Source organism: Paroedura picta, chromosome 5, assembly GCF_049243985.1.
Source record: "Paroedura picta isolate Pp20150507F chromosome 5, Ppicta_v3.0, whole genome shotgun sequence".
Taxonomy (NCBI): domain Eukaryota; kingdom Metazoa; phylum Chordata; class Lepidosauria; order Squamata; family Gekkonidae; genus Paroedura; species Paroedura picta.
This window is the reverse complement of record NC_135373.1, coordinates 83852614-83880260: the sequence shown is the minus strand read 5'-3', so window position 1 is coordinate 83880260 and position 27647 is coordinate 83852614. Positions and strand designations below refer to the sequence as shown.

Below are 27647 nucleotides of genomic sequence, written 5' to 3'. Positions count from 1 at the left end.
TCCATTAGTTTGTGAAGGCCATATCATTTTTTTTAAGGGGTTCCTAGGATAAAATGGAACTTGAGATAATATGATTAAGGTTGCCTCAGACTAGCAAAGCCTCTCAGATGGAAAACACTGATAGATGTTGGGACATTATTATGACTTCAGAAATTTGTTTGACTCAGATGCAAAGCTACACACTTTTTTTACAAGCTAGAAAAACACAGGCAACCCTGGAGTTTCTTGATAACCCTGGAAGGGTTTTCCAGGTGAGTGGGAGTTAATTATTTTGTATATCTTTTTTAAAAAAATGATAAACATTTATTGGGTGATATGACCATATACGGTCATGTCAATCAGGTTCCCCCCCTCCTGGAGGGGAAGGGCAGGAAGAAGCCCCAGGTGGGGGTATATACAGCTATACTTCCCAACCATAGTTTGCTCAATTGCACCACTTGTGGGGTTTCTTGGAGCCTGAAGAACATTTCATGGGTTTCTCAATGGTAAAAAAGTTAAGAAAGGCTGCTCTATGGATTGCACCCTTTGTATGTAACAGCAGTTTGCTGTAATGTGATTTTAAATGGCATGCCATATAATGAAGCATAACAGGACAGATGTGGCTAACTGGGTTAGACAGACTGCTGCAACAGCAATATGGGTCACAATCAATACATAAAGTATTAAAAGTCACAATTACTTTAAAAGAGGGTAGATTAGTCCTGTTAAATTCCTCTAGACTCAGGTCACACACTTGTGATGTTATAGAAGCCTGAAAGCTGGAATGGCCAATACTGTAGAGGCTCTCCTGACTATCCCATCAACCAAAGATGGTTATCTGGTTGGCAGAGGACCTCTCAGTGGCAGCCCTATGATCCGGGAACAACCTTCCCAGGGAAGGGCAACTGGCTCCCTCCCTTTTGATCTTTAGGAGGTAGTTGAAGATTGTTTTATTTAGGACTGCATTTGATTAAATTGGTCATGGTCTTAAATTATGGTTTTAAATTCTGTTTCTATCATTGTTCATTTATTTATATTGTAAGCTACCTTGAGTTCTGTAAAGTAGAAAGGCAGCTTATACATGCTTTAAGGTAAAGGTAAAGGTATCCCCTGTGCAAACACCGAGTCATGTCTGACCCTTGGGGTGACGCCCTCTAGCGTTTTCGTGGCATACTCAATACAGGGTGGTTTGCCAGTGCCTTCCCCAGTCATTACTGTTTACCCCCCAGCAAGCTGGGTACTCATTTTACCGACCTCGGAAGGATAGAAGGCTGAGTCAACCTTGAGCTGGCTGCTGGGATCAAACTCCCAGCCTCATGGGCAGAGCTTCAGACTGCATGTTTGCTGCCTTACCACTCTGCGCCACAAGAGGCTCTTATAAATGCTTTAAATAAACATAAATAAATATTGCCTTAGTTTCAGTTTATTGAAATGCCCCTGCCCAAACACAAATATGATTGGCTGAATTACTGTAATATTAGGAAATGTACACACGCATTTTAACTACTCAGGAGTAATATACTCACAGAAAAGCATAGAAATAGAAGGTGGTCTCTGAACATATCTAGGGAAATGAAATTCTAAGATACTCTCTATTTCTTCTGGAGACTAGCATCATTTGAGGAGAGAATATATATATATATATATATATATATTTACATGAGCAATCAATGTGCATACATGAATACCTCTGCAGTAACACAGATGGCAAGAAATATGAAAAGAACTGAATACTTATGGGATTTCATGTAGTTACCAAGTTCAGCAAATTTGTGGCATATAAACACAAGTACAAATCATCTCCAATGAGATTGCTTATACCTTTTTTGTAATAAAATGTGTAAATTCCCTATTTAATTCACTAGGCATATTTATTTCTAACATCTGTACATTTTAGCATTCACCATGTTCTGTAGGAAGACTGGGCCACACCTGATGGTTAAAGTCTACTGGAAAAAGACAAACATAGATAGCAGTATATGCAGATCTGTGTCTTGGCAGAAAGAATGAAAACAACTTGCACAGCATTCTTTAGAAAGTGATATGGATGAAGGATTAGTTCTGATTTATGTCCTATTGCTCAGTTCAGCTCAATTCTTGCTTGCTGCCTAAAAGTTGAAGGATGCATAAAGGTAACAAGGCAAGTACTAAATCATTTTTCCTAAACTGAACATTAGTTCTGTACGGTAGAATCAAGGTGTTCTACTCTCACTTTAATGTTTAAATAAAAGAGAAGGGAAATAAACCTGTTGGTACAGGTAACTATGGCTTAGCAAGTTGGATAAATTAAAATAATTTTGTTAATGCCAGGGAAATAATTTTCCATGTGAATGTACATTACATATTTTTATTTTTTATCTTTATATACATATCTGGGTCCGATTTCGAATGGGCGGAAAAGGAGGGTACTCATGTAGGCATGTGGCCAATCCCCACATCCACATAATTTCGCCACCGGGTTGGTGCCTTCCTGGGCCTGCTGCAGATCAGGCCCTCAGTACCCCCATGCAAAGGGAACACAGAAGAATCTTCATTCCCTTTTCTATCGTGGAGCTACTAAGGGCCAGATCTGCGGCAGGGAGGGGACAAAAAAAATGCCCCACTCAGCTTTGCAAAGCTTCACAGCACTTCAGGGTAGACCAGGGCTTTTATTATTTTGCAAATAACCCCACTTCTGCCCCCCCCACACACACATATGGCGGTACCTGTCAGCCATAGCTGTGACCATCAGGGGGACACATTTCAGTGGCAGACCAGGTACCCCACTAAAACATGTTCCCCGAAAGGACACATTTCAGTGCCAGAGCAATCTTGCGCTGAAATGTGTACCTCATGGGGACACAGAAAGCTGAGGAGAATGCAGCTCTGCGGCACTGCATCCTCGGTGCCCCGGAGTTGCACTGCTGGTGCTGAACAGAGCCACTTTGGTGTAGTGGTTAAGAGTACGGACTTCTAATCTGGCCAGCCGGGTTTGATTTTGTACTCCCCCACATGCAGCCAGCTGGGTGACCTTGGGTGACACTGAAAAACTGTTCTGACCGAGCAGTGATATCAGGGCTCTCTTAGCCTCACCTACTTCACAGGGTGTCTGTTGTGGGAAGGGGACTGTAAGTCGCTTTGAGACTTCTTCGGATAGATAAAAGCGGCATATAACAGCCAACTCTTCTTCTTCTATATGTGAAGTTTAAAACAAAAAATATATTGTAAGTAGAAAGTGTGTGGGTGATGATAGTATTATATAGTGTTTAAGCTTCATTTAGTTAACCTTTAATAACAGCATTACAGGGAGTCTACATTTGTTAGTGATGCTATATTTTCAATTTTTCATTATTTATTTGGGGAAATCAGTTTATAATACAATGCAATCAAAATAAACGCACACATCCATAACTCACAGTACTAATAGCAAGACATATAAGTACCTGTTGTTTCCAAGACCATGATCTTTGGCTTTAAAATCAAGGTCATAAATAAAATGCTCTTGAGAGATTCTTATGATGTTGTCTGCAGTTTCATTTCCCATGATGGTGATAACAGGATAACCCATCTGGAGCGTCCACTGATCCATAACTTCTTGGATATTCACAAATTTTCCAACTTTCTTAAGGGCCTTCAAAACAATAAAGTACTGTTTAATATACTAAAGAAATAGCAGCAGCATGGTCATATTCTTTCCATTTTGAATGAAACTTGAGGACAAGTTATCTTTGGGTCATTGATTAGTGAAACTTCCACTACAGCATGGCTAAACTGTACATGAAATGCATACATGTTTTACCTTTTCCTTTCAGTGTATGTGTGTGTGTGTGTGTGTGTGCGTGTGTGTCTTTTTCTTCATTGATGTTATCATGTAACTAATTATTATCTGACTGATGCCACAGCATCAGGTTAAATTGTGTCATTCATGTTAAGCTAGAATCAAACAATGAAGATGTCACAGGAAATAATTGTAAACAAATACAAAAATATCCAAAAGAGTGAAGATATTTTTTCCTAAAGGTAAAGGTATCCCCTTTGCAAGCACCGGGTCATGTCTGACTCTCGGGTGACGCCCTCTAGCGTTTTCATGGCAGACTCAATATGGGGTGGTTTGCCAGTGCCTTCCCCAGTCATTACGATTTACCCCCCAGCAAGCTGGGTACTCATTTTACCGACCTCGGAAGAATGGAAGGCTGAGTCAATCTTGAGCCGGCTGCTGGGATCGAACTCCCAACCTCATGGACAGACAGCTTCAGACAGCATTTCTGCTGCCTTTCCACCCTGTGCCACAAGAGGTTCTATTTTTTTCTACTGGCTCCTTTTGCCCCACATACCATATGATAACTTTTTTAAAAACCTTATGAAAAAATGATATTGTATTGATTATCTGATAATGAGATGTCTGATATCACAAACGTTTATAATTAGCATCAGTAGCAAGAATAATAGCAAGTGAATCCAATGATTCTCGCTCAGTATCCATGCACAACTCTTTTGAGCAGTTTCCCAGCACCTGTCCCATGTTTCCAAAAAGTGGAAATAACTCTTTTGAGTATTGTTTTCCAGCACCTGTTTCCAAAAACCCTTTCCAAAGACCCTTTTATGATAAGGCTAGTGTCTGGCACAAAGATCTGAGATCAGTAAGACCTTAAAAAAACACAAGATTTCCAGGTAGGTGGTTTACTCCTTGAAATAGCTGCTGTCCAAGGCACAGATGAGATGTGAGCTGTCCTGAGGTCTAAGCCTCATGCCAGGAATGATAGTGCATGTGGCTGTTTGATGATAGCAATTGCAACTTTGCTCCCTGTGAGCCAGTAGTGAGTACTACTGGATTACTTCAAATCAAACAGCTTCTCTACCAACAGGATTCATTTCTATGACATTTAATTCCCTTAAATATAAACACTATATAGACATATACATATCCTGTCAGCAGTTAAAAGGCACTGAAATCTGGAAAACTTAGACTCCGTATTGCTGCTGAAATCCAGATTCCAAGTATATTGTCTTATCAATATTACTCCCTAATCGTAAGGGCTTAGTAATTAGGGTTGCCAGCTCTGGGTTGGGAAATACCTGGAGACTTTGGGGGTGAAGCCACGAGGAGTGGAAACCTCAGTGGAGTATAATACTATGGTATCTACCCTCCAAAGCAGCCTTTTTCTCCAGGGGAACTGATCTCTGTCACATGGAGATGAGCTATAATTCCAGGGAATCCCCAGGTCCCACCTGGAGACTGGCATCTCTATATGCACTTTTCCTCAATCAGTTTCTAAAATGGAAGTAGAAAAGCCAAGCAGTCACTAATCCAAATCTGAAGGCAAGAATCTAGTGGTGTTTATACAATGATAAAAGAAAAACACATGAGACCGTGTTCTAGTATTATGTTTCAGAGGTGAATACTGACACTAAAATGAGGTTTCAGTGCTATACCTTGGCAAGCCTTGGCTGTCTTGTCAACGTTGGTTTGGTATTTTTTTTCTACAATGTAAATATTTCAGTAGAAAGTACAAATTCCTAATGGAAGTAAAACAAAATAACCACATTGGTTTTCTTGGTAGATTAATTGCTTACCTCTGACAATGCATTCCATAGGTCCTTTCTGGCAGCATTGCCATACTTGTGAATGGTTAAATAATCCTACAAAAACATATATAAATCAGTTGTTACAGTACAACAGACAATATACTCCAATATACTCCAACTGAGTCCACGATGTACCACTAACAAACCATTTAGATAATTTCAGTACATTTACCCTAATTTGGTATGCAAATATTTTCAAGAGGCAGCTTTAATTTGTAAACAAATGGTAGGATTTAAAAGGTTTCATAGAATCATAGAATCATAGAGTTGGAAGGGGCCATACAGGCCATCTAGTCCAACCCCCTGCTCAACGCAGGATTAGCCCTAAGCATCCTAAAGCATCCAAGAAAAGTGCGTATCCAACCTTTGCTTGAAGACTTCCAGTGAGGGGGAGCTCACCACCTCCTTAGGCAGCCTATTCCACTGCTGAACTACTCTGACTGTGAAAAACTTTTTCCTGATATCTAGCCTATATCGTTGTACTTGAAGTTTAAACCCATTACTGCGTGTCCTCTCCTTTGCAGCCAGCAGAAACAGCATCCTGCCCTCCTCCAAGTGACAACCTTTCAAATACTTAAAGAGGGCTATCATGTCCCCTCTCAACCTCCTTTTCTCCAGGCTGAACATTCCCAAGTCCCTCAACCTATCTTCATAGGGCTTGGTCCCTTGGTTTCAAGGTTGTAGTTCTCAGAGGTGGGGCAACATGGTGGCAGGATAAGGAAGCTTTTTGATATTGCTCCCTTCATTCTGTTCTAAGGCCATTTTGACCAGGCCGGGGGGAGAGATATCCCCCAAAGCCTTCCCCACAGAAAGTGGGGAATTCAACTGACCCATGCATTTTAGAAAGTGAGAGTTTTTAAAAAAAAAGATCTTTGGCTGAAGAAATCTTCATGTCTGTTATCTAAAAGAAAGCTTGCTTGCCCTATTCTAAATACTGTTAATTTTTATCTAACAACTTGCTTTGTATAATGCACTTGTATCAACTTTCAAGACTTTCTGCTAACTTTTGAGAACAAATATAATTGTCTCAAATTCTTGAATTCTATCCAAGCTCTAATTGGAATTGTGAATTATGCTACTTAGTAACTGGACTGATGAGTCATCTTTAAATATTCACTTTAACTGAAAATAAGCTGTCTTTAAGTTTGTTTTCTATGGTTTAGGAATATATTGAAAACTATTTTGAATACATTAATGGAATACACTAAATCAGTGGTCCCCAACCTTTTTATCACCGGGGACTGGTCAACGCCCGGGGGGGGGGGTAGTCTTTTGCCGAGGGATGTTACTGCCACCAGCTGATGTTACTGCCACTAGCTGCTTCACTTGCTTTCCCGTCAGCACCCTTGATTTCCCGCCGCCTGCTGGGGGACCCTGCCAGCAGCAGCTGTGCAGTGCCACGCTGAGGGGGAGCCTCAGCCATGGCGGCCGCTGGAGAGCACCAAAGGTGAGCTGGCGGCAGAGTCGCAGCGCAGCCCCTGAGGCAGCAGCCAGGGAGGAGGAGCCGCAGCCCGATACCGACTGATCCACGCACCGGTCCCGGTCTTTAGATTGGGGGTTGGGGAATACTGCACTAAATTCCAGCAAGACATTACTATGAGAAAAAGATCTACTTCTCACCAGGCCAATCTGGAATTTATTTGTTCTAGTGTTTGAACAGCAAGAAATACTGTCATCTACTATTCAAGAAGCTAACTAATGCATTCAAGATGACATTTTCCAAAACAGGCTCACTAACATAATATTTTTAAAGCCATCTCTACTGTTATCTCTGCATAATTTAAAGCTCTAAAAGCACAAATTATGCAAGAATAAGACAAGAAAACTACAAAACTAATGCTCAGATATGGGAGATTTTGCTAATTTTCTGTGAAGAGCATACATCAACCATTGCTCAGCAAATCCAAAATGGAGAATGATCTGAGAAAAAAAAACAGGTTCAAGGGATGATGGAGAATTGTGAATTTCAAACTGAACTTGAGAGCAAACATTCTATCTTAAAGAACTTGAGAAAAAGCTTTCTTGACCATAAGAATATGGACAAAAAAAAACCTTCCAAATATAAAAGATAAAAATATGAAACTTAAAGACCTCACAAATGATATGAGATGAATACACAGAAGCTGTTGGTGGAAATCTCCTTGAGAAGCTGAAATGTTTATGGGCAATGGATGAATAATTTATTACAAATATATAACTTAGATAGGTAACACTGATTTAATGACTGATATTAGTCCTTTTAAAATGGGAAAAGTATGCTTTATTGGCAACTGTACAGTTTTTTTCTTGTTATGTAGAAGATTAAAAAGCCAAAATATAGGAATTATAAGCATTTGATGTTAAACACTGTAATGTTCAATACTATGATATTTACAACAAATTATATTGTATAAATTTTGTATAAGATATGAAATAGAAGTCATTGGCGGAATTTACTTTGGAGAGAAGAAATTTTCATAGACAATGAATATGTTGTTGCAAATGTATAATACAGACAGATACAACCGGTCTAATGACATATATAGGCATTGTTCCTTTACAAACGGTAAACTAAAAATCCAGTCTTATCTAGTTTTATGTCTGGTCAGCAAGACATTTCCACCCCCTAATATTGCATTATTTTGTGTGTGGGGGGGGGAGTTTATATAAGGATCTACTGATTAAGAATCTAAAAATAATTTTAATGTTATAACATACTAGTAAAAAAAGCCCATTGTATAAAGAATACAATGGGCTCTAGCAGACGGGGACAGAGCGAGGCGCAGGCGAGGAGCTGAAGCTACCTGTAAGAGGAGGCTGGCGGCGCCTCCGCGGCTCTTCACGGGTGCTCCTCAACGGCTGCTGACGCGGCTCGGCGGTGCTTGTCGGCTGTTTTTTTTTTCTTTCTTTGGGTGGCTCCTCAAAGGTTTTTTTTGTTCTGCAAGCAGGAGGGCAGGGAGGGCCCGGCAGGCGCGCTGTGCGCACGCGTTGGAGGAGGGGCGCTCCTCGGCGGCTTCTCATGTGGCTCATCGGGGCTTTTCGGCTGTTTTTTTTTTCTTTCGGTTGCTCCCCGAAGTTTACTTTTCTTCTTCAGCCAGGAGGGCAGGGAGGCCCCGGAAGGCGCGCTGTGCACACGGGTCGGAGGAGGGGCGCTCCTCGGCGGCTTCTGTCGCGGCTCATAGGGGCTTTTTGGCTGGTTTTTTTTCTCTCCGTGGCTACTCAGAGGTTTCTTTCCTTCTGCAGCCAGGAGGGCAGGGAAGCCCCGGAAGGCGCGCTGTGCGCACGCATTGGAGGAGGGGCGCTCCTCGGCGGGTTCTCATGCGGCTCTTGGGGGCTTTTCGGCTGCTTTTTTTTTTCCTTTCGGTTGCTCCTCGAAGTTTTCTTTTCTTCTTCAGCCAGGAGGGCAGGGATGCCCCGGAAGGCGAGCTGTGCGCACGGGTCGGAGGAGGGGCGCTCCTCAGCAGCTTCTGTCACGGCTCGTAGGGGCTTTTTGGCTGGTTTTCTTTTTTCTTTCAGTTGCTCTTTGTAGGTTTGTGTTGTAGGGAGCCCCCGGCAGCCGCCTTGCGGGCGGCGACAAAAAAGCAACTGTGAGCCGCACTGTGCGCGGCTCGCAGTTGCTCGGGGCTGGGAATCGGAGGGAGCAATCGGCAGGCGCTGCGCGCCTGCCGATTGCTCCCTCCGATTGTCTGTCCAGAGGAAGGGTCCAATCCGGACCCTTCCTCGTCCCAGACACATCCCGCCTCAGAACGCCTTACCGTTTTATTTAGTCCACGGCGCCACGCCGCCTTACCGTTTTATTTAGTCCATTTAGCCCACAGCGCCACGGGCAGTGTTAAGATAATGGATTGAATGAAAATTTAAGGATTATACATACATACATACATACATACATACATACATACATACATACATACATACATGGAAATCATATTAACTGAGGGAAAGACAGTCCATTATTTTAGTAAACAGTTTTTTTAAAGTTCTAATTATATGCAATTTTTGTAATATGTTACATGTATCAAATATTAACTATAATAGAGCATAAGGAGGTTTTGTTTTAATTAGAAATTATCTTTACCTATTTTATTAATATTTTACGTAACATCTTGGATGTAAAATTGGTAGCTACATGCTGTATGAAACAAATTGGAATATATCTTAAATCAAGTGTATAGTAGAATTTAAGAATTAAGAATTGTTTATAAGTGATAATAAGAATGGATATATGAGATTGTAATGACCAATACTGAAATGCAAGTTTTATCTATTATCTATATTTTAGGCTTAAGATTTTGGTTATCACCTTTAAAGCCATACATGGTCTGGGTCCAGTGTACCCAAGGGACTGCCTACACCCCTCCACTAGTTCCAACTTCATGGTGATCCCTGACCCCAAGGAAGCTCACTTGACCTCAACCAGTGCCAGAACTTTCTCCATCCTGGCTCCCACCTGGTGGAATGAGCTCCCAGAGCAGATCAGGGCCCTGATGGAACTCAAACAGTTCCACAGGGCCTGCAAAACGGAGCTTTTCCACCAGGCATTTGGTTGAGGTTGACCAGTACCACCACTTCCAATTGGCCCCCCTAAGCCTTCCTCCTAAAACCATCACTGCAGACTCACCTACCTACTAGGCCATCAGTAAGCATTAATTTATTGTTCTCCCCAATGTTCTATTCATAATTTTATAGTTATTATTGTATTATTATAAACTGAGTTATTTGTATTGTTCCTGTTTTATGTAAACCACCCTGAGCCTTTGGGGAGGGCAGTATAAATTTAACAAACAAACAAACAAACGATGGATGGAAGGATGGACGGACGGACGGACAGACAGACAGACAAGTAGATCTTTCTTTAAAAGCTGTAGTTCTGTAAATGAACTTCCCACATATTAAGATTTTCATCTAATTCTCAAAGTTATAAATTTTCTGACTGTTTCTTAAACACTTCTATAGCTTCACAATGTGTCTCCAGTAAATTTTGGTTCTGGGGGGATATTTCCAGAGATAAGTGCTCCTTGTTACTGTTGAGCCCATATACTCCAGGGAGATATTGTTTCTATCTTCCCTTCTGATTAAACAACAGACACCTAGCAATATATGCACATGCTATACCAGCAATTTCCTTTTATCAAAACAGGATTGTGAACAGATGTATTCTCAGCTAGAATTATTTACTGTCACATGACCCAATACTGGTCAGTTGAAGGCTGTTTCCAAAATACCCCGCAGTGAGGTAACTGAACATCCACACAGCCTATCCCAAGATTTTAACTAATTTCCTCATAAGGAAATGCTCCCAGCATCCAGGAACTCCTTCTTTCTCACCTCCTGCTAATCAGACAGTCAACCAAAGTACAGCAGAGACTCACCACAGCACTTGTTGATGCTGTGGAGGGCCGGATGGAGGTGGACACAACCACTTCAGGGGCAATCTATGGTGCACGCTGCATACACGCAGTGTGCATAAAAGGTGCTTTCCTCCCACCTACCCTATGGTGATATGTAAACAGCCGTGTTATGGAGTTTAAGGTGAACGTTTCACAGTTATTATTTTGTCACAGTTGTGGGTTTGCATGGGATGGAGTCTGTTGGCAGGAAATCTGATGTGCGATTGGACTCCCTGAGGTTTGGGGCCTCCTTAAGAAGCGGCATGTAAATGAGCGCAGCTTCCCTGGCTGGAAGGCCAGGGCCCAGAGGCTCGTTTTGCCAGGTGGTGTGGGGACAGTCCATGGAGGTTTTCACTCTGATGGCTCCACCATATAGGTTGGCTCACCCACATAAGTCGCCTCCCTCAGTGGCAGTCTTGAGTAGGCAAGCAGATCTTCTTTCCCAGCAGGGCATGGTATGGATCTCCAGGGCTCCTCTGAACTCCGTGAGATTGTTGATGTAGTTCTCTGACTGCTAGGTCAGGCTCCCTCTCCCATGCTGTGCCAACTCTCCCGTGGGGAGTAATAAAGCTGTGGCCTTGTTTATACCCGACATTGGTGCATCACATCTTTTTCCAGCCCATAATGCCCCCCCTGCAAGTCAATTCACTCTACTTGGATTCCTTTCCCCTTCCTTAAGCCCGGGAAAAACTAATCATCTGTTTTTCATTCATATCTAAAAATCTATTGCTGGAACCAGAATCTGTATCCAGAACACATGTCTGATCTGCTCTAAGCTCTCCATGTTTGCATATAAGCCTTATTAGAGCTGCCAGATTCAGGCTGAGTAACTCCTGGATTTTTGAGGATGGAGTCTGGGGAGGGCAGAGGCCTCAGTGGTGTCATAGCCCCCCCCCCTCCAAAGCATCAATTCCCTCAAGGGGAACTGATTTCTACAAATCTGGAGATGAGCTATAATTCCACGTCCCACCTGGAGACGGGCATCCCTAAGCCTAACCTCCCAACTTTTGCAGCATAACATAGATTTTGCCTATTCCCCAGATTTAGGTTTTGGTAATATTAGGTGCCTTGGTTTTAGATGCCCAGTATCTGAGAATTTGAACAATTTTTATCTCAATGTGGGCATTACAGTATTTTCTACCACCCCTTTATAATGGCTGCATGAACGTATTAACCATTTTCCTCAATAAAGTTCTCTCTCATTTCACCATATTCCAGCTCTCAGTGCTTCTTCCAAATTTACCTAGAAACATCTTTAACATTTTTAAAATGATCAATTTGTTAATGCTTGTGTCTGCCAACCCTTCAGGAAAGTTATAGCCTAACCCATCACTTCCTTTTGAGTAAGAGGCACTGAAAAAAAGGTTTTTTCCCCTTACATTCTAGCTTCCTGATTGGAAAGTGGGCTTTCTTTAATCATACAGGCAGTTGCCGAGGTCATTTCCCCACCACCACCACCACATTTGTTAGGATCTACTATGTGCTAAGACATCTGCTAGATCAGGACAAATATGCTGCACAAAATGCAGTAAGTTATTTGTGCAAATTAATATTAAAACCTTTGATCCGTTTCATTCTTTATGGCTCAGCTAAAATATAATAATAATTTAATAGTGTATTTGGATTAGCATTAGATTATCTCAATATCATATATGTTGCAAAATAAAATATTATCTATATTGCAAGATAATTTCTTGTGCTTGTGCTAGAGCATAACATAATGCACTGCAATACGTTTTATTTAACAAGTAGAAAATAGGATACCCCTGCATTTGAATGTGCATCAACTTCACTTTATGTAATGGTAGGAGACAAGCCCTTATTTACAGCAAAATAATAAACAGGAGAAAATGTGCTGACTTTGTTTTCTATGCTGTGTATGAGAAATATGTTCTTCAATAATAATTAGTGTTTTGGAAGCAAACTTTCTGATGTACAAATGGTAAGCACCTGTGACAGATTTAGCTTTATGTCTGCCAACTCATTGTACAAGAAGCAGCAACTCCCATATAATCACAGGTTAGAAAGGCTAAATGAGAATACTGACTCACTTAACTACAATGCATTGCTTTAACAATGTCATGAAAATAAGCACTAGAAACGACAGCCGCAGAGGCTCCTCCAGCATACTGTGCTGCTATCTAGCTAAAAATAAACCATCATCCAATTCAGTAACACATTACTGAAGCTTCTTCTGGAGGTCAGTCAGTTACTTTTTAAATAAAAAGATTTCAGTATGCCTACAAGTTGAACAACCCAAGTCTCTCATGCAAGATGCCAACTATTGATTTTGAACCTATAACAGCCACATACACTGGGGACACGTGTTGATATGGGGTCAACCCAACAACCTTGCAATAGTATTCATAGATACCAGTGCCAGAGGCAGTTCATGTACTACTGCCCGAGGCAGGATAAAGGGGGGACATAGGCCAACCAACAGGAAGGCATCCTGCAGAATACAGCACTTTGCAGGATGCAAGGCAAACCTCTCTAGCAGACTTTAATATACAGTGAGATAGGAAGGCCAATTCAAATAATTAGGCAAAACTAGCAGTGTCATCCTATAGCTAGGATTTTTAGAAGGGTCTATCTCTGCTTAGGATTGTACTGTAACTCTCCTTCTACCCAGCTTTTATAGTTTTACTATAGTTTTTATTGTACCGTTTAATATGTGGCATCGCAATTCTGGGCTGGAACTGAAATGCTTTCAGTTCAGGAATATTAATTACAAGTAAGAATCCATAAGGCATCTCACTTCCCACTCCTATTTAGAATCATAGAGTTGGAAGGGGCCATACAGGCCATCAAGTACAATCCTCTGCTTAGTGCCTAGGATCAGCCTAAAGCATCCAGGATAAGTAACTGTCCAGCCACTGCTTGAAGACCGTCAGGGAAGGGGAGCTCACCACCTTCTTAGGCCCTCAATTCTACCACTAAACTACTCAGACTGAAAAAAAAATGTTCCTGATATCTAGCCTATATTGCTATCCATGAAATTTAAACCTATTACTGCAGTTCCTAGCCTCTGCTGCCAACAGGAACATTTCCCTCCCCTCCCCTAAGTGACAACCTTTCAAATACTTAAAGCTATGCCTCCAGCACATTGTGCTAAGGTTTCTGCTGACTGGTTGGTGTGTGATAGGAGCGATCCCTTTGAGTTCCTGTTCCTCCATTTTATATCTGGCTTCATTGTGCCTAAACCTTTATTCTGTAGAAGTATTTTTCTGCTTTTCCTGGTCCCTTAAGTAATGCAAAAAGTATTTGTATCAGGAGTTAGAATCATAGAATCATAGAATCATAGAGTTGGAAGGGGCCATACAGGCCATCTAGTCCAACCCCCTGCTCAACGCAGGATTAGCCCTAAGCATCTTAAAGCATCCAAGAAAAGTGTGTATCCAACCTTTGCTTGAAGACTTCCAGTGAGGGGGAGCTCACCACCTCCCTAGGCAGCCTATTCCACTGCTGAACTACTCTGACTGTGAAAAACTTTTTCCTGATATCTAGCCTATATCGTTGTACTTGAAGTTTAAACCCATTACTGCGTGTCCTCTCCTCTGCAGCCAGCAGAAACAGCATCCTGCCCTCCTCCAAGTGACAACCTTTCAAATACTTAAAGAGGGCTATCATGTCCCCTCTCAACCTCCTTTTCTCCAGGCTGAACATTCCCAAGTCCCTCAACCTATCTTCATAGGGCTTGGTCCCTTGGCCCCAGATCATCTTCGTTGCTCTCCTCTGTACCCTTTCAATTTTATCTACGTCCTTCTTGAAGTGAGGCCTCCAGAACTGCACACAGTACTCCAGGTGTGGTCTGACCAGTGCCGTATACAATGGGACTATGACATCTTGTGATTTTGATGTGATGCCTCTGTTGATACAGCCCAAAATGGCATTTGCCTTTTTTACTGCTGCATCACACTGAGTTAAAGACAACCCTGTAGTTGCCTTCATCTGCCATCCCTTCTCCCAATCTGCTGCATGTGTTTCAGGAGGGAGGGGGAGGCACGCTTGCAAAAAGACAGTGAATGTTGTGAATAGGTCCACAGGCAGTCAGCTTCAACACAACTAACACAGATCATTTACTAAAGTACTTGCTTTGATACCATGAGTTCGAGTCTCGCTGTGGATCTTCTTTCCCCCCCACTGAGGAGTTGCCCCTGTACTCAAACTTTGGTCTTGGAAGTTAGTTGCTCTTGAGGGAGATGGATGCCAGAGTACTTTTATTACAACCTCATTTTCTTGTGACTTTTGTAGAATCTGGAAGGACACGCCTGGCTAAACCAGATAGATTCCTTTTGTTTTAAACTGATAACATATATATGACATCATATATATGCTGGCTTCCGTTGTGTTTGGAAGTATTGTGCCAGAATTTCAAGGTACCAGCATGGTTCAGAAAGGGGGGGGGGGATGTGATCAGACAATTTGAACCAGCAAGAAACTCTTTTTCAAAAGTAAAACAAAAAAAATAATGAAACTTCTGCATGGGAAAAAAAGTGTGCAGGGACAGATGCGAACACGATATGGATTAAAGAGATACTGCTTCAATTCCGTAAGAATTGAAATTAAATTGTGAATGCAGATAGGACCCAGGTAGCAGGAGAGGGTAGTCCTGTCATAATTTAAACCAGACTATAGGAGAAGGCAGCCCAACCAATTGTTCCCTGCAGGTGCAGCTTTGCACTACCTTCTCCTGCCACATGCTTTGAAATAGACTGCAGGAGAGAGCAGCCCAGTCAGGATTTAGAAGAAGAAGAAGAGTTGGTTCTTATATGCCGCTTTTCCCTACCTGAAGGAGGCTCAAAGTGGCTTACAGTTGCCTTCCCATTCCTCTCCCCACAACAGACACCCTGTGAGGTGGGTGAGGCTGAGAGAGCCCTGATATCGCTGCTCAGTCAGAACAGTTTTATCAGTGCTGTGGCGAGCCCAAGGTCACCCGGCTGGCTGCATGTGGGGAAGCGCAGAATCGAACCCGGCATGCCAGATTAGAAGTCCGCATTCCTAATCACTACACCAAACTGACTTTAAACCAGGTGGCATGAGAGAGCAGCTCAGCTGGGATCACTGTGCCTATGGGAAGCCAATCACTCTCTGCAGATGCATCTCTGCACTGACTTGTCATGTTGCCTGGTTTAAATTGGGTGGCAGGAGAAGACAGTCCAATCAGGATTTAAATCGGGCAGCAGGAATCGACATCCCAGCCAGGAAGGGTGTCTATGGGGAGGTGATTGCTCTCCACTGGTACAGCTCTGCTTAAACTAGGCTGCAGGAGAAGTCAAGTCAAGCCAAACCAAGGATCAGGCTTGTATTTTTTTTTTACTGGCATTTTTTTGTTTGGGTCTATTGCACCTGAAACATTTAGGGATTAAAAAAAATACAGACCCAAATACCATATCAGTATTTGGATGCAGGACTTTTTGAGGAATCCTGATTTTTTTTTTCTGGCTCCAGTGGACCCAAACTAAAAAATCCAGTAAAAATAATGCACAACCCTAGTCATAGGCTTTTATACCATAGGACTGAGATCTATGGTTGGTTCTGTCTGACTCTGCATACATTTTCCATCAAGATCTTTCAAGATTACCCCAGTCCTCGTAAGTTCCCTAGTTGCTCCAGTTACATTATTTGGCACTGGATCTTCTTTGAAACATCTGTGTAAGAATATTATTTTTAAATGTTTTGTTGTATCATAAAACATTTGTTTTGCTCACCCTTTTATCTCATCAACATTCCATTTTGCCAGTTACCTGCTTTCTCTTCTCAAAAAATTTCTCTCTCAGCACATATCTACCCATCATGGCCTCTCAATTCTGAAACTGATCATTCAAAATTTTGGAGGAGAAGTAGCATAGTTCTAAGGGTCAATCCCAGAGAAAAGTGACTTAATGTTTCTTTACTTCTGAAGTTTATGGAGAGTATATACCAGTTTTATGCTGCAACAAGAAAAGGCTAAGGCAAAAATAAAAATAGAAAATTACAAGAAAAACAAATCCAAGTCACATGAAGAACACATTATTTTAAATTATCTTTTAAGACACAGATGCATACCCTAATGTCTCCATCCACCTGTCAGACCAGCTGTCAATAGTACTCTATCTTCTCAAGAGACCATTCCAGAAAACCTGGCTTTGTACAGCATAAGTATGTCTCAGATATAGTGTTCATTTCTTAGCATTATGAGTATATCAAGAAAAAAAGAGTTTTTGTGTAGACCCAATTCACCAGATGAATTGGCTCCATATGTACAAAATCTGGAATATCAAAGATTAAAGCAGAGGAAGACATTTTACCTTGGCTAAATAATCAGAAATGGGGGGAATAATTAATTTGAAATGTGATTATAATAAAGCAATGAAGAAACATTTATATTTATATACTGCCCCTTTTCAGGGAACACATAGCAATATTCTGTATGCATAATGGCTCTGAGAGACAGAGTAGTTTATGTAAGGCTGTGCCATCCGTTTCATAACTAAGCAGAAATATGAATCCTGATTTACCACATACACATAAAACCCCAGTCACTCCACCACACTGCCTCTCTTTAAACCCCAAGCTTTTGATTTCCAAACTCAACAATCAGTATAAAAACATGCACCATAATCCAGAGAGCTGTATGATTATCTCCACACATCCAGGATGTTTCCCTTATTCTCAAACAGTAGCCTTTCTGATCAAATTCAGAGCTCCTTGTAGCTAGCAACATTATTCATTTCAAAGATTGCACATTATCTGAGGGATCCTAGATCAGCTCTAATACAAATTCAAATGCTGAGAATGCTTATTCATAGGCCAAGGAATGTCTAAAGTATCACTCTCACACATTTCTAAATTCCACAGAAAATAAAATTACAATGCCTTTTTCAAACCTCTAAAAAATTTAAATTTTTAAATGACATGGAAAGCTATTTAGACAGATAGATTTCATATTAAAAGACCGGGGGGGTCCCTTAAAGATGCTTTTAGTAATAAAGTTCTTGATTAAACTTTAGAAAAACAAGATGTTGAAAGAGTCCTTCATCTATCCCCTATCAACACTCTCAAAGCAAAGTACTTTGGAGATGTACTGTAGACCTTGGGTTAGGGAAAAATCCTGTTATCTTTTCATTGGGCATGAAGATAAATGAGATCCCCACTACATTTTAATGTATATGGTAAAATCATTTTAAAACAGAAGGAAATTCAAAAAATCATTATAGGAAATTATTCAGATTTCTATTATTTCCTACGCATATATCAACAAATGTCAACTGAATCATTCAGAGCCCTTCCAGATATCTCTCCAAACTGCATCAACAGTTTCCAACAGTAAGAGAGAGTCTCTATTTCAGAGATTTATAAGTATGGTATAGCAGTAGCTCTACTCACTTTTTAGGCTGTGTGGTAACCTGAATGAGTGGACTGCAGGTAGACACTAATTTGCTTTAGGAGCTTGATAAATCACAAAACATTATGACATAATCCAGTCAGACATAAATATGATTAAATGCCACTGATTTATAATGAAGTCCATGGGGTTTTAAACACTTTGGCTAGTTTGCGTCAAGAAGTGTCATCATTATGGTACAGTTCAGATATGTAAGAAAAACCATACGAAGTAACCTAGACACTGAATGTCGCACAAATTTTTACTTATACATGCCAAATCACAGCCTATGCGAACTGTTGTTTAGAGCCCAAACAACAGTTTGAGTTTTTAAACAACTAGATAAATGATGGCTCACAGCCGCTTCTCTGCTTTTGTTTATACAATGCAATGATGCAGGATAGATTTGCCTACCACAATAGGCTACAATTCCACAGGAGCATTATAAAATACAGAATGTGAAAGTGATATGTAATTATCTTCCTAAGAATCACAGCTTTCATTTTTTACATCAATTGTTGGATTTAACACCAATTGGATTGACTGGTACAAAACGTTACATTTTAGTGTGAGGAACAATAATGGTGGAACCTAAAAGTCTTGATGAGTATTCTGTACGGACCAAGAATATATCATCAAAAAATCCTCAGATTCATCTGCACCTACACGTTTTCTTTGGCAGAAAAAAGAGACGAGGAATTTTCTTGAAACCATTAAGTTTGAAAATCACTATTATAACAGGAAACAACTATCCAAACCATTTCCCCCTGATTTGGAAATAATCTCTGTTGAATGAAAATTTGGTATCAGCAAAGGACACTAGGACCGTTTATGCACTGGGAACTTCACTGCCCCAGTTCGCACGCAGGAGCACAAATTGGGGGTGGATGAGGCGCACTGGGCCAAATGCTCTCCTGTATAGTTGCAGGAAGAGGTGGGACAACCTGCCACAACCAGAACTCCAGCCTGCAGCCCAGCATGAAACCTCCAGTGCATAAACGGTCTATGAAAGAATACAGAATCAAAATTATTTTTATTGCCAGCTCTATTAATGAAAAAGCTACAGGCTACATTTCCAAATGTAATAATTTCCCAACTGTACTTGCTTTTCAAGTGTATTAAGTAAAGAACTCTTAGCTGCGGTGTTTTGGTGCCTTTTCTGTATATAAATGACCTTTTGTACTTGTACTTCGCACGTGGTTCTAATTGTCTTGCTCAGCCTTGCTTAATTAACAGTAATTTGCTAATGTTTAACATCATTTTAGACATGCAGAGAATATTAACATGTTAAGATGCCATTATCTCTCCTATTGCTTCAACCGAATATCTGTTTCAGCAGTGTTTTAAAGAAGTTGCTTCAGAAAAATTTGTCTAGCTCCACCTTCTAGGTTTTAAAGCATCCATCCCAGGGCAGATGCACACACCTGATAAGAGTTCTGCTACAATTTGCTCATGATAAATTCTTAGTCATATTCCTTATACTAGGAAACTGCTGAATGGGAAATACAGTGGAGGTGCACTTCCTGATGCAGAACTAAAAGGGTAAAGCATACTATGTGCATCAATTCAGACTACATCTCCAAATTATCAGAATACACTTTTGGGTAAAAGTGAAATAATGTTATGCAGATCATCATTATTGAAATATTGTTGAGACTTTTGGACTAGATTTGGTCCTGGACCCCTCCAGAAAAATAGAGCTGCAGAGTAACAAAGCATTTGCAGTTATAGGTTACCTATAGATCCAGACTCACAGTGCTTTGAGGGGTGTAGGGATCACTAGGCAGTTGGAGGTAGCAGAGTGTAGAGCTCTTTGAGGGGTGTAGGCAGAAAGGCGGCCCCTCAGGTACACTGGGCCCTTACCACATATGGCCTTAAAGGTAATTAAAGGTAAAAGTAAAGGTATCCGCTGTGCAAGCACTGAGACATTTCTGACCCTTGGGGTGATGCTCTCTAGCATTTTCTTGGCAGACTCAATACAGGGTGGTTTGACATTCCCTTCCCCAGTCATTAACGTTTTACCCCCCAGCAAGCTGGGTACTCATTTTACCAACCTCAGAAGGATGGAAGGCTGAGTCAACGTTGAGCTGGCTGTTGGGATCAAACTCCTAGCCTTATGGTCAGAGCTTCAGACAGCATGTTGGCTGCCTTACCACCCTGCACCACAAGAGGCTCACTAAAGGTAATTACCAGAACCTTAACTCTGATCCAGAATTCGACTGGTAGCCAGTGCAGTTGTTGAAGGATGGGCTGAATGTAGGACCTCCAAGATATTGCTGTGATGATCGTGGCCGCAGCATTCTGGATCAGCTGTAGTTTGTCGATCAAGGTTAAGAGCAGACCTATGTAGAGCAAGTTGCAGAAGTCCAATCTAGAGGTGACTGATACATGGAACACTGTGGATAGGTGTTCTGGGGCCAAGTAGGGCGCTAGTAGTTTGGCTTAGCATAGATGGCAGAATGCCAGTTGCACTACTCTCTGTCAGAAGGGAGGGAGGGCATGAATCGGGGTTCATGACACTCTCGTGACCTGAGCCTCCATTGAGAGTGAGGCATCAAGGATCATGCTCAGGTTCCTGGCGGAGTAAGCCACTGAAAGCTGCACTCTGTCCAGGTTGGGTAGGCATGCTTCCTTGCTTGAATCCTTCCTGCCTAGCAATAGGACCTCCATCTTTGAAGGGCTGAGTTTCAGGTGACTCTGCCTGAGCTATCTCATCACTGCTTCCAGGCAGCTGGCTAATACTTCTGGGGGAGAATCAGAGAAGCCATCCATCAGGAGGAAGACCTGGGTGTCATCCATGTATGATAACATCCTAGCCCGAACCTCCACACCAGTTGGGCAAGAGGGCATATAAAGATGTTGAATAGGATTGGAGAGAGAACATCTCCTTGAGGGACTCCACAAGCAAGTTGATGGCAGCTTGATGATCTTTCTCCTATTGCTACCCTCTGTATGCGATCTTGGAGAAAGGAGATCAACCATTGAAGGGCTGCCCTCATATTTCAACATTGGTGAGGCAGTGAACAAGAAGCTCATGATCGACTGTGATGATCGCTGCTGAGAGGTCTAGTAACACAAGCAGTGCCGATCCACCCCAGTCCAACTGGCAACCGAGGTAATCCATTAGGGCAACTAGTGCTGTTTCTACCCCAGCCAGGCCAGAAATCAGACTGGGATGCGTCTAAGACTGAAGCTTCTTTCAGGAATTCTGATAGCTGGTCTGTAACAGCCCTTTCAAGAGAGTTCAAGTTTTATTTATATGGTGCAAGTTCTCCCAGAAACAGGTCTTTAGTGAAACTTCAACAGTCAGAGGTTCTGGATCTAGAATTTACTGATTGAATATTACTGGATTTAAAAATTACTGTAATTTCAGGAAATTCTAACAAAATATGAAACAAAATGGGGAAATTTTTTTTGAAAACAGTAATAGAAAAGCAAATTTTAAACATAATTAAGGAATTCTGGTAAAAAGTAAAGAGGGTTATTTCTAACTAGGGGCAAAGCCCACTGTATCCAAGAATACAATGGGCACTAGAGCTTGGCAGTAGGAAGAGGAAGGGAAGGAGTTGTCCAGTCTGTATAGGCATGGGGTTGAATGTGTGTGTTGTGTGGGAGGTTGTGGTGGCATGGTGGCAAATGAGGGTATGGGTGTGGAGATATGGGTGTCAAGAACCTGTGGTGTGGAATGTTCGTTGAGTCTGGGAGATGACTGACCTTTGGGAATTTTGGCATAGTGGTTACAGATGAGCTTTCCAGAGTCATGTCCTCAGATATGTGAAGGGAAAATCAGACTGGAGACTCTTCTTAGGGGAACATTACATGGCAACCAATTCCTCCCAGTTCTGCGTCATTTCCCTTCTTGTGTGAATTAGGCCACATTCACCGAAATGCCCCTCTGCCCTAATACACATGGGGTAGTCACAGTACACAGGTGTCCACCCTGTTCCTTCTGTCTCCCATGTTTTCACTGTTGGTAAAATGTTATGTGCCCACATGCTTCTTTCATGGTTGCTCCTTAGAAGAACGGATTTTTGTACCCTATTGCTTACTACACAAGAGAGTCTCAAAGCGGTTTACAAACACCTTTTCCATTAGTCTCTCCACAATAGTCAACCTGTGAGGTATGTGGGGTTGTGAGAGATCTGAGAGAACTGGGAATGGGCTGCAGTGACCCAGCAGGCCTCAGGTGTCACAAAGCATTTTCCAATTGTCTTCCCTTTCTCTCCCCACATGAGGGAGGTGGGGTAGCGAGCCTCACAGGGAAGCTGGCAACCCTAAGAGGAAGACTCTCTGTGCACAGCAGTCTTGACCTTAGTAAGGTTTTTTATACTGTTTTTTTTTTTTTGCCAGGCCAAGATTGGAAAAAGTCAAGTCAGTTCCCATGTCTCTCCAGACATTTACTTGTTCTCTATTTACAGTTTCAGGCTGTAAATATTTATTTAGATCTTCCTGCACTTTCCAGACTCACAGGACTGATGCTGGTCTGCCTGTCTGTGCCCCAGAATACAAACAGTTGCTGGTAAGGGCTGGCCATAGCCCATAGTCCAGGGACACACCTCCACCACTCCCTCCTAACTCCCTAACAAATAAAACAGTTTAAAAAACAACCAGTTTAGACCGCTTTATTATATTACAATCATTGTTCTGCATTGATTATAGTCTGTTGAAAAACTACTTTGCAATGCTCTCTGCATGAAACAGTTCATAGCCCTGCCCCCTGTAGTTTTGCCAACTTTGTTCTCTAATGCAGTCACTAATCTGCATAACTAAAGAGCTTCTCTTCATGGCTAATAGAACATCTCAGGCAGGCAGGAGAGAAATGAATCGGTGAAAAGCATCTTTAAGAAACAATGCTTAAAAGACCTTTAAAGCACCGAAGAGGCAGTTCACCATGCAGAGCAAAATCAGTTTTGTTGAGTAAATTAACTCTTCTATGCAGAGATCAGAAAAACAACGATGTATTTAGTGAGTTTTCATCAGCTTATCCATCATGCAGAAGAGGCCCTGGCTGGGATGCCGGACTCTGCCTGCCTGGGCTGGAGGTGAACCCTGAACTCACTAAGAATGTGGAGTCAAGACCAGGGCGAGCCCCTGTGGAGTCTGGGTTGTTCAACCCCAGGGATAGCTGTTGCTAAAGTCCAGTTGCCCGAATACTTGCCCTGAGCTCCAGGAATGTGGAATGCCATGGTGTCCCGCTGGGGGCATGACATGAGTCAGATGAAGCACAGCCAATAGTTGGTGAGCCACCCTGGACATCAGCCTCAAGGAGGCAGGGGTGCACTCAGGAACAATGTCAGGGCCCATGGTTGGCTGCCTTGGGAGGGGAAGAAGGATGGGATGCTGAAGTAGAGGGTGGTGTTAATATCAGCTCAGAGGGAGGCAAGGGCAAGCTGGGAGCATGGAAAAAATTAAGGGCGACAAGACAAGAGGAAAGAGGTCAAATGAAGGAGAAAAGAAAGAGAACAGATGACCCACTGGAGAGAGATAGAGAGAAGAGAGAGGGGGGGTGAAAGAGATGGAAGCAGGATGGATTGGGAAGGAGGCAGAGAAGTTCAACAGAGAAGGGATGGTGACTTAACCTGGAGGCAGAGGAAGACCTCAGGTACCCGTCCTTGGGAGATGAGGAGGAAGACTCTGACAATGACTCCCCCTACCCACCTCCATCTGGTGTCCTCCAGAACGGGTGCCAAAACCCAAGCCATGGGTAAAATCTAAAATTCTAAAAATACTGAAATCTAGAATTCTAAAATTCAGCCCCAAAAGATTTAGGCCTGGGTGGGATGTGGTACCAGAGGGGGCCAATGAGATGTTAGTATAGAAGTTAATTGTTTTAGCCATTTTACCGGCATTGACCAGAGGCCTGGTAGAAGAGCTCCATTTTGCAGGCTTTGCGGATAGTCCAGACTAGCTGAATCTCAGAAATTAAGCAGGGTTGGTCCTGGGGCTTTTATACACTCATCTTCTATTCTAGATTTTGCAGAGTGGATTTCCTATGAATTAATCCAGGTGATTAGAATGTACTCTGCATTTCCGAATTATTTCCATGATTTCAGCAGTGTTGATCTTTTTTCCCATTAGAGGGCTGGGTAATCTTAGTATTCAGTACTTTCTTGACTGGTTACCTAAGATGTGGGCACATTCTTCAGGATCTGCCACAATTGCCTTTCACTGCTCCTGGTGAGGAAAAATGACTGGCATAGCAGACAAAACCCCAGGAAATGCCACTTTGACTCACCAATGTCTATGTTCCATATTTTCCAATTTTATTTTATTTTATATCCAGTAACAAGTCTAGTGCATGACTCCTGTTCAACAATTTTGTGAGTGACATACCTTGGTTACTTGTGATAACATAACCTTATCATTACAAATGGTAAAGGATGAACAACAAGCGAGTGAATACTGTGAATGTTTGTGACTGAGCTTTGGTGTGATTCAATTGATGTTGCAGAAAAAAGGACTTGAGACGAACATTGTTTTTTTCACAAACAATGGTGCTCACGTGGGAGAGCTGCTTATTTATTTCCCCTATTGCTCAACTTGTTTTTTTTAACAGTTGTCAGTCTTTACGTTGCAACTGAGGACAATTTTGGACAGAGACAGACAGGGGTGATAGACTGAATGGAGAACTTATAAAAAAGCCATAGTTGCAGACCGTTTTTGAGGATGGTGCAGAGGACTGAGAAAATCTCTGAAGGTGGTGGAAGGCACTCCGTGGGTGGGCGATTCACATGTGGGTGGCAGGTATGCAGCTCAGTTGTGACTCAGGGGCATGGACATAAAGTCCAATCAAACTAATTCTGCCCACAAAAGAGTGTGAGATGTGTGTGCATCACATGAAAAACCAGATGTAAATGCATTCTCACATAAGTCAGGAGAAAAGCGGACTGACTTCGTGCTGACCCTTGATCATTGCAAAAATGGTGCAGGGGAAAAAAAGGTGCAACCCACTTGAACATAAAGTAGCATGAGATGCAATATTTAAAAAGAACCAAGGAGAATGCACTGTGCATAAATCCACCAGGTTGGTATTTGGATTACAGACAACCAAGGAATACCAGGATCATGACGTAGAGGCAGGCAATGGCAATGCATCTCTAAATGTCTTTTGCCTTGAAAACCTCATGGGGATGCCATAAACTACCCCGAGCCTGTCTCTAGAAAGGGGCAAGTTACAAATCAAATAAATTAAAAGTCAGCTGTTATTTGATGGCAATTTTTTAAAAAATGAAGTAAAAATTGAGCCAGGCTCTGAATGTTTGAAAAATACGAATGCTTAATTTATAACATTATACCAATTATAGTTTGACTTTAAAAAAAAAAGTATGAAATTATAAACAAGAAAGACCCGAATCCTGACCTAAAAAAGATACATCTCTTTCCCAGAAAGAGCTTTCTGAATACCGCAAAGGGCTTTTTCTCAAGTAGTACTGAAAGTCCCCATTAACTAACATTGTGTTAGAAAGAAAGCACAACTAACTTTGAATATGACAAAGACAATTGTAGTGTGGCTGTAAAGTAATCTGCACCTGAAATCTAAAGGGAAATATTAGAGGAATGGAGAATCAGAGCTGAACATGGTCTGATGGTGCCTATTAAGCTGTAAGGTACCTGCTGGAATGCTAAATCTGCTTTAAGGGGGGGGGGGGATGATGGATTTTATAGTGCTGCTATGCATTTGAACTATATTAACAGAAAAAGTAGGGCATGCCATGGAATTCAAAAATACTCATTTAGTGATGTCATTTGCTTTTTCTGTCTCCCTATAAAGCAGATTTTGAAACTTACTAAAATTATTGACATTTTACAAATCCTTGTAACTTTCTCCCAGAGATATATTCTAGAGGCACTGCAATAGTGCTTGTTAATTGTGTCAGTATTGATTTGGCTCAGTCATATAGCAGCAGTGTCAGGGTCACCTTCAATGAGAAACTTTTATTCAGCTATGCCCCTTCACCCTATTGTCTGTATACTTTAAATCACAGGTTCAAACACTCCCAGGATTCAAAGGCAGATATTATCTATTACATACTTGTGCATGTTTTTTACATCATTTCTGATTCTGAACCTACACTGCTTTAGTTTATCCCCCTGTTAGTTTTCTGCCTAGTTGTCACTTCTTTTGCCAGATTGGTGACCAGATTGTCCCACTTTTGGAGGGACATCTGGGAGTACCTGGCAAATTGTACTTATGTTGAAATTATATACATACATACATACATACATACATACATACATACATACATACATACATACATACATACATACATACATACATACATATAACAATACTGTTTTTGCATTCAATGTGTTCTATGAAACTTTTCATTGCTCCATATAGACCAAATTTTTAATCAAGACCCCCCCCCCCGGTCAATGGTGTCCAGCTTTACCAATGTTAAAATCTGGTCACCTTACTATAGTACAAACTTAAGGGTTCTTTATACATTAACCTTAACTTGTAAAAAACATTATTCTACAAAAGGTTCCTATGCAGATGTGGAAATAATTAATTCTCACAATCATGTGTGTAGAAGTTACCATGCAGGGCCCAAATAGGTATGTGCTGAAAATAAACTTTAACAATCCCTTATCAGTATTTTTCAAGTATATTTTGGCTAACCATATGTACCTGAGCGTTTCTCAGGACACGCCCCCCCAAAAAAAGATTCTTGAGATAATCCTGGATATATTGGGGGATTTGGGGTGAACCAGAAAACAGTACGGAGGCTGTTGTTTGTCAGACTGGCTTTAAACTCTGTGGGGTGGTGAGGAGCTGAAAACTCCCTACTGCCTTGGCTGTGGCTGGCTTCTCTTGTAGCCCAATTTAAATGGGTCTGTATGAGAGGCTATCCCATGATCAGCTGGATCAGCAGGAGTTTAAATTGGGTGGCAGGAGAGGATAGTTCAACCAGGATCATTGTGTCTGCAGAGAGCTAGTTCCTCCCAGGCACAGGTCTCTGCTGTCTTCTTCTGCCACCCAGTTTAAACCCAGCCAGGATTGACTGTGCCTGTGGGAAGCTGATCATTCCTTGCTTCTTCTTCTGCACCATGATTTAAAATGGGCTGCATGAGAAACCAAGCCAGTGTCAGGATTGGGTTGGTATATTTTACCAGCATGTTTTAGCTCAGGTTGTACTGTACTGGACCAGAAATATTTGGGGATTTCCCAAAAATCTCACATCTGAATGCCATACCAGTATTTAGATCCAGGATTTTCAGGAATCTTGAAATTTTTTCAGGTCTACTGGAACCAAACCAAAAAATGTCAGTAAACAAAACATTGCACACCTCTAGTTCCAAATATAGCATTGAATGTCAGTGTGTGTGTGTGTGTGGGGGGGAATCCTGTGAACAATCCCACCCAT

The 27647-nt window shown here is 41.7% G+C and overlaps 1 protein-coding gene across 2 annotated transcripts in view; it reads right to left on the bottom strand.

Moving 5' to 3' along the window:
• Positions 1-27647, bottom strand: part of TRHDE (thyrotropin releasing hormone degrading enzyme) — a 309348-nt gene that overhangs the window by 71019 nt on the left and 210682 nt on the right. For both annotated transcript variants that reach the window (XM_077338833.1, XM_077338834.1), the window contains exons 8-9: positions 5533-5598; positions 3402-3589 (exon numbers count right to left, since the gene is read on the bottom strand). In XM_077338833.1, the coding sequence (XP_077194948.1) occupies positions 3402-3589; positions 5533-5598 (254 nt within the window). The remainder of the gene's footprint in view (positions 1-3401; positions 3590-5532; positions 5599-27647) is intronic.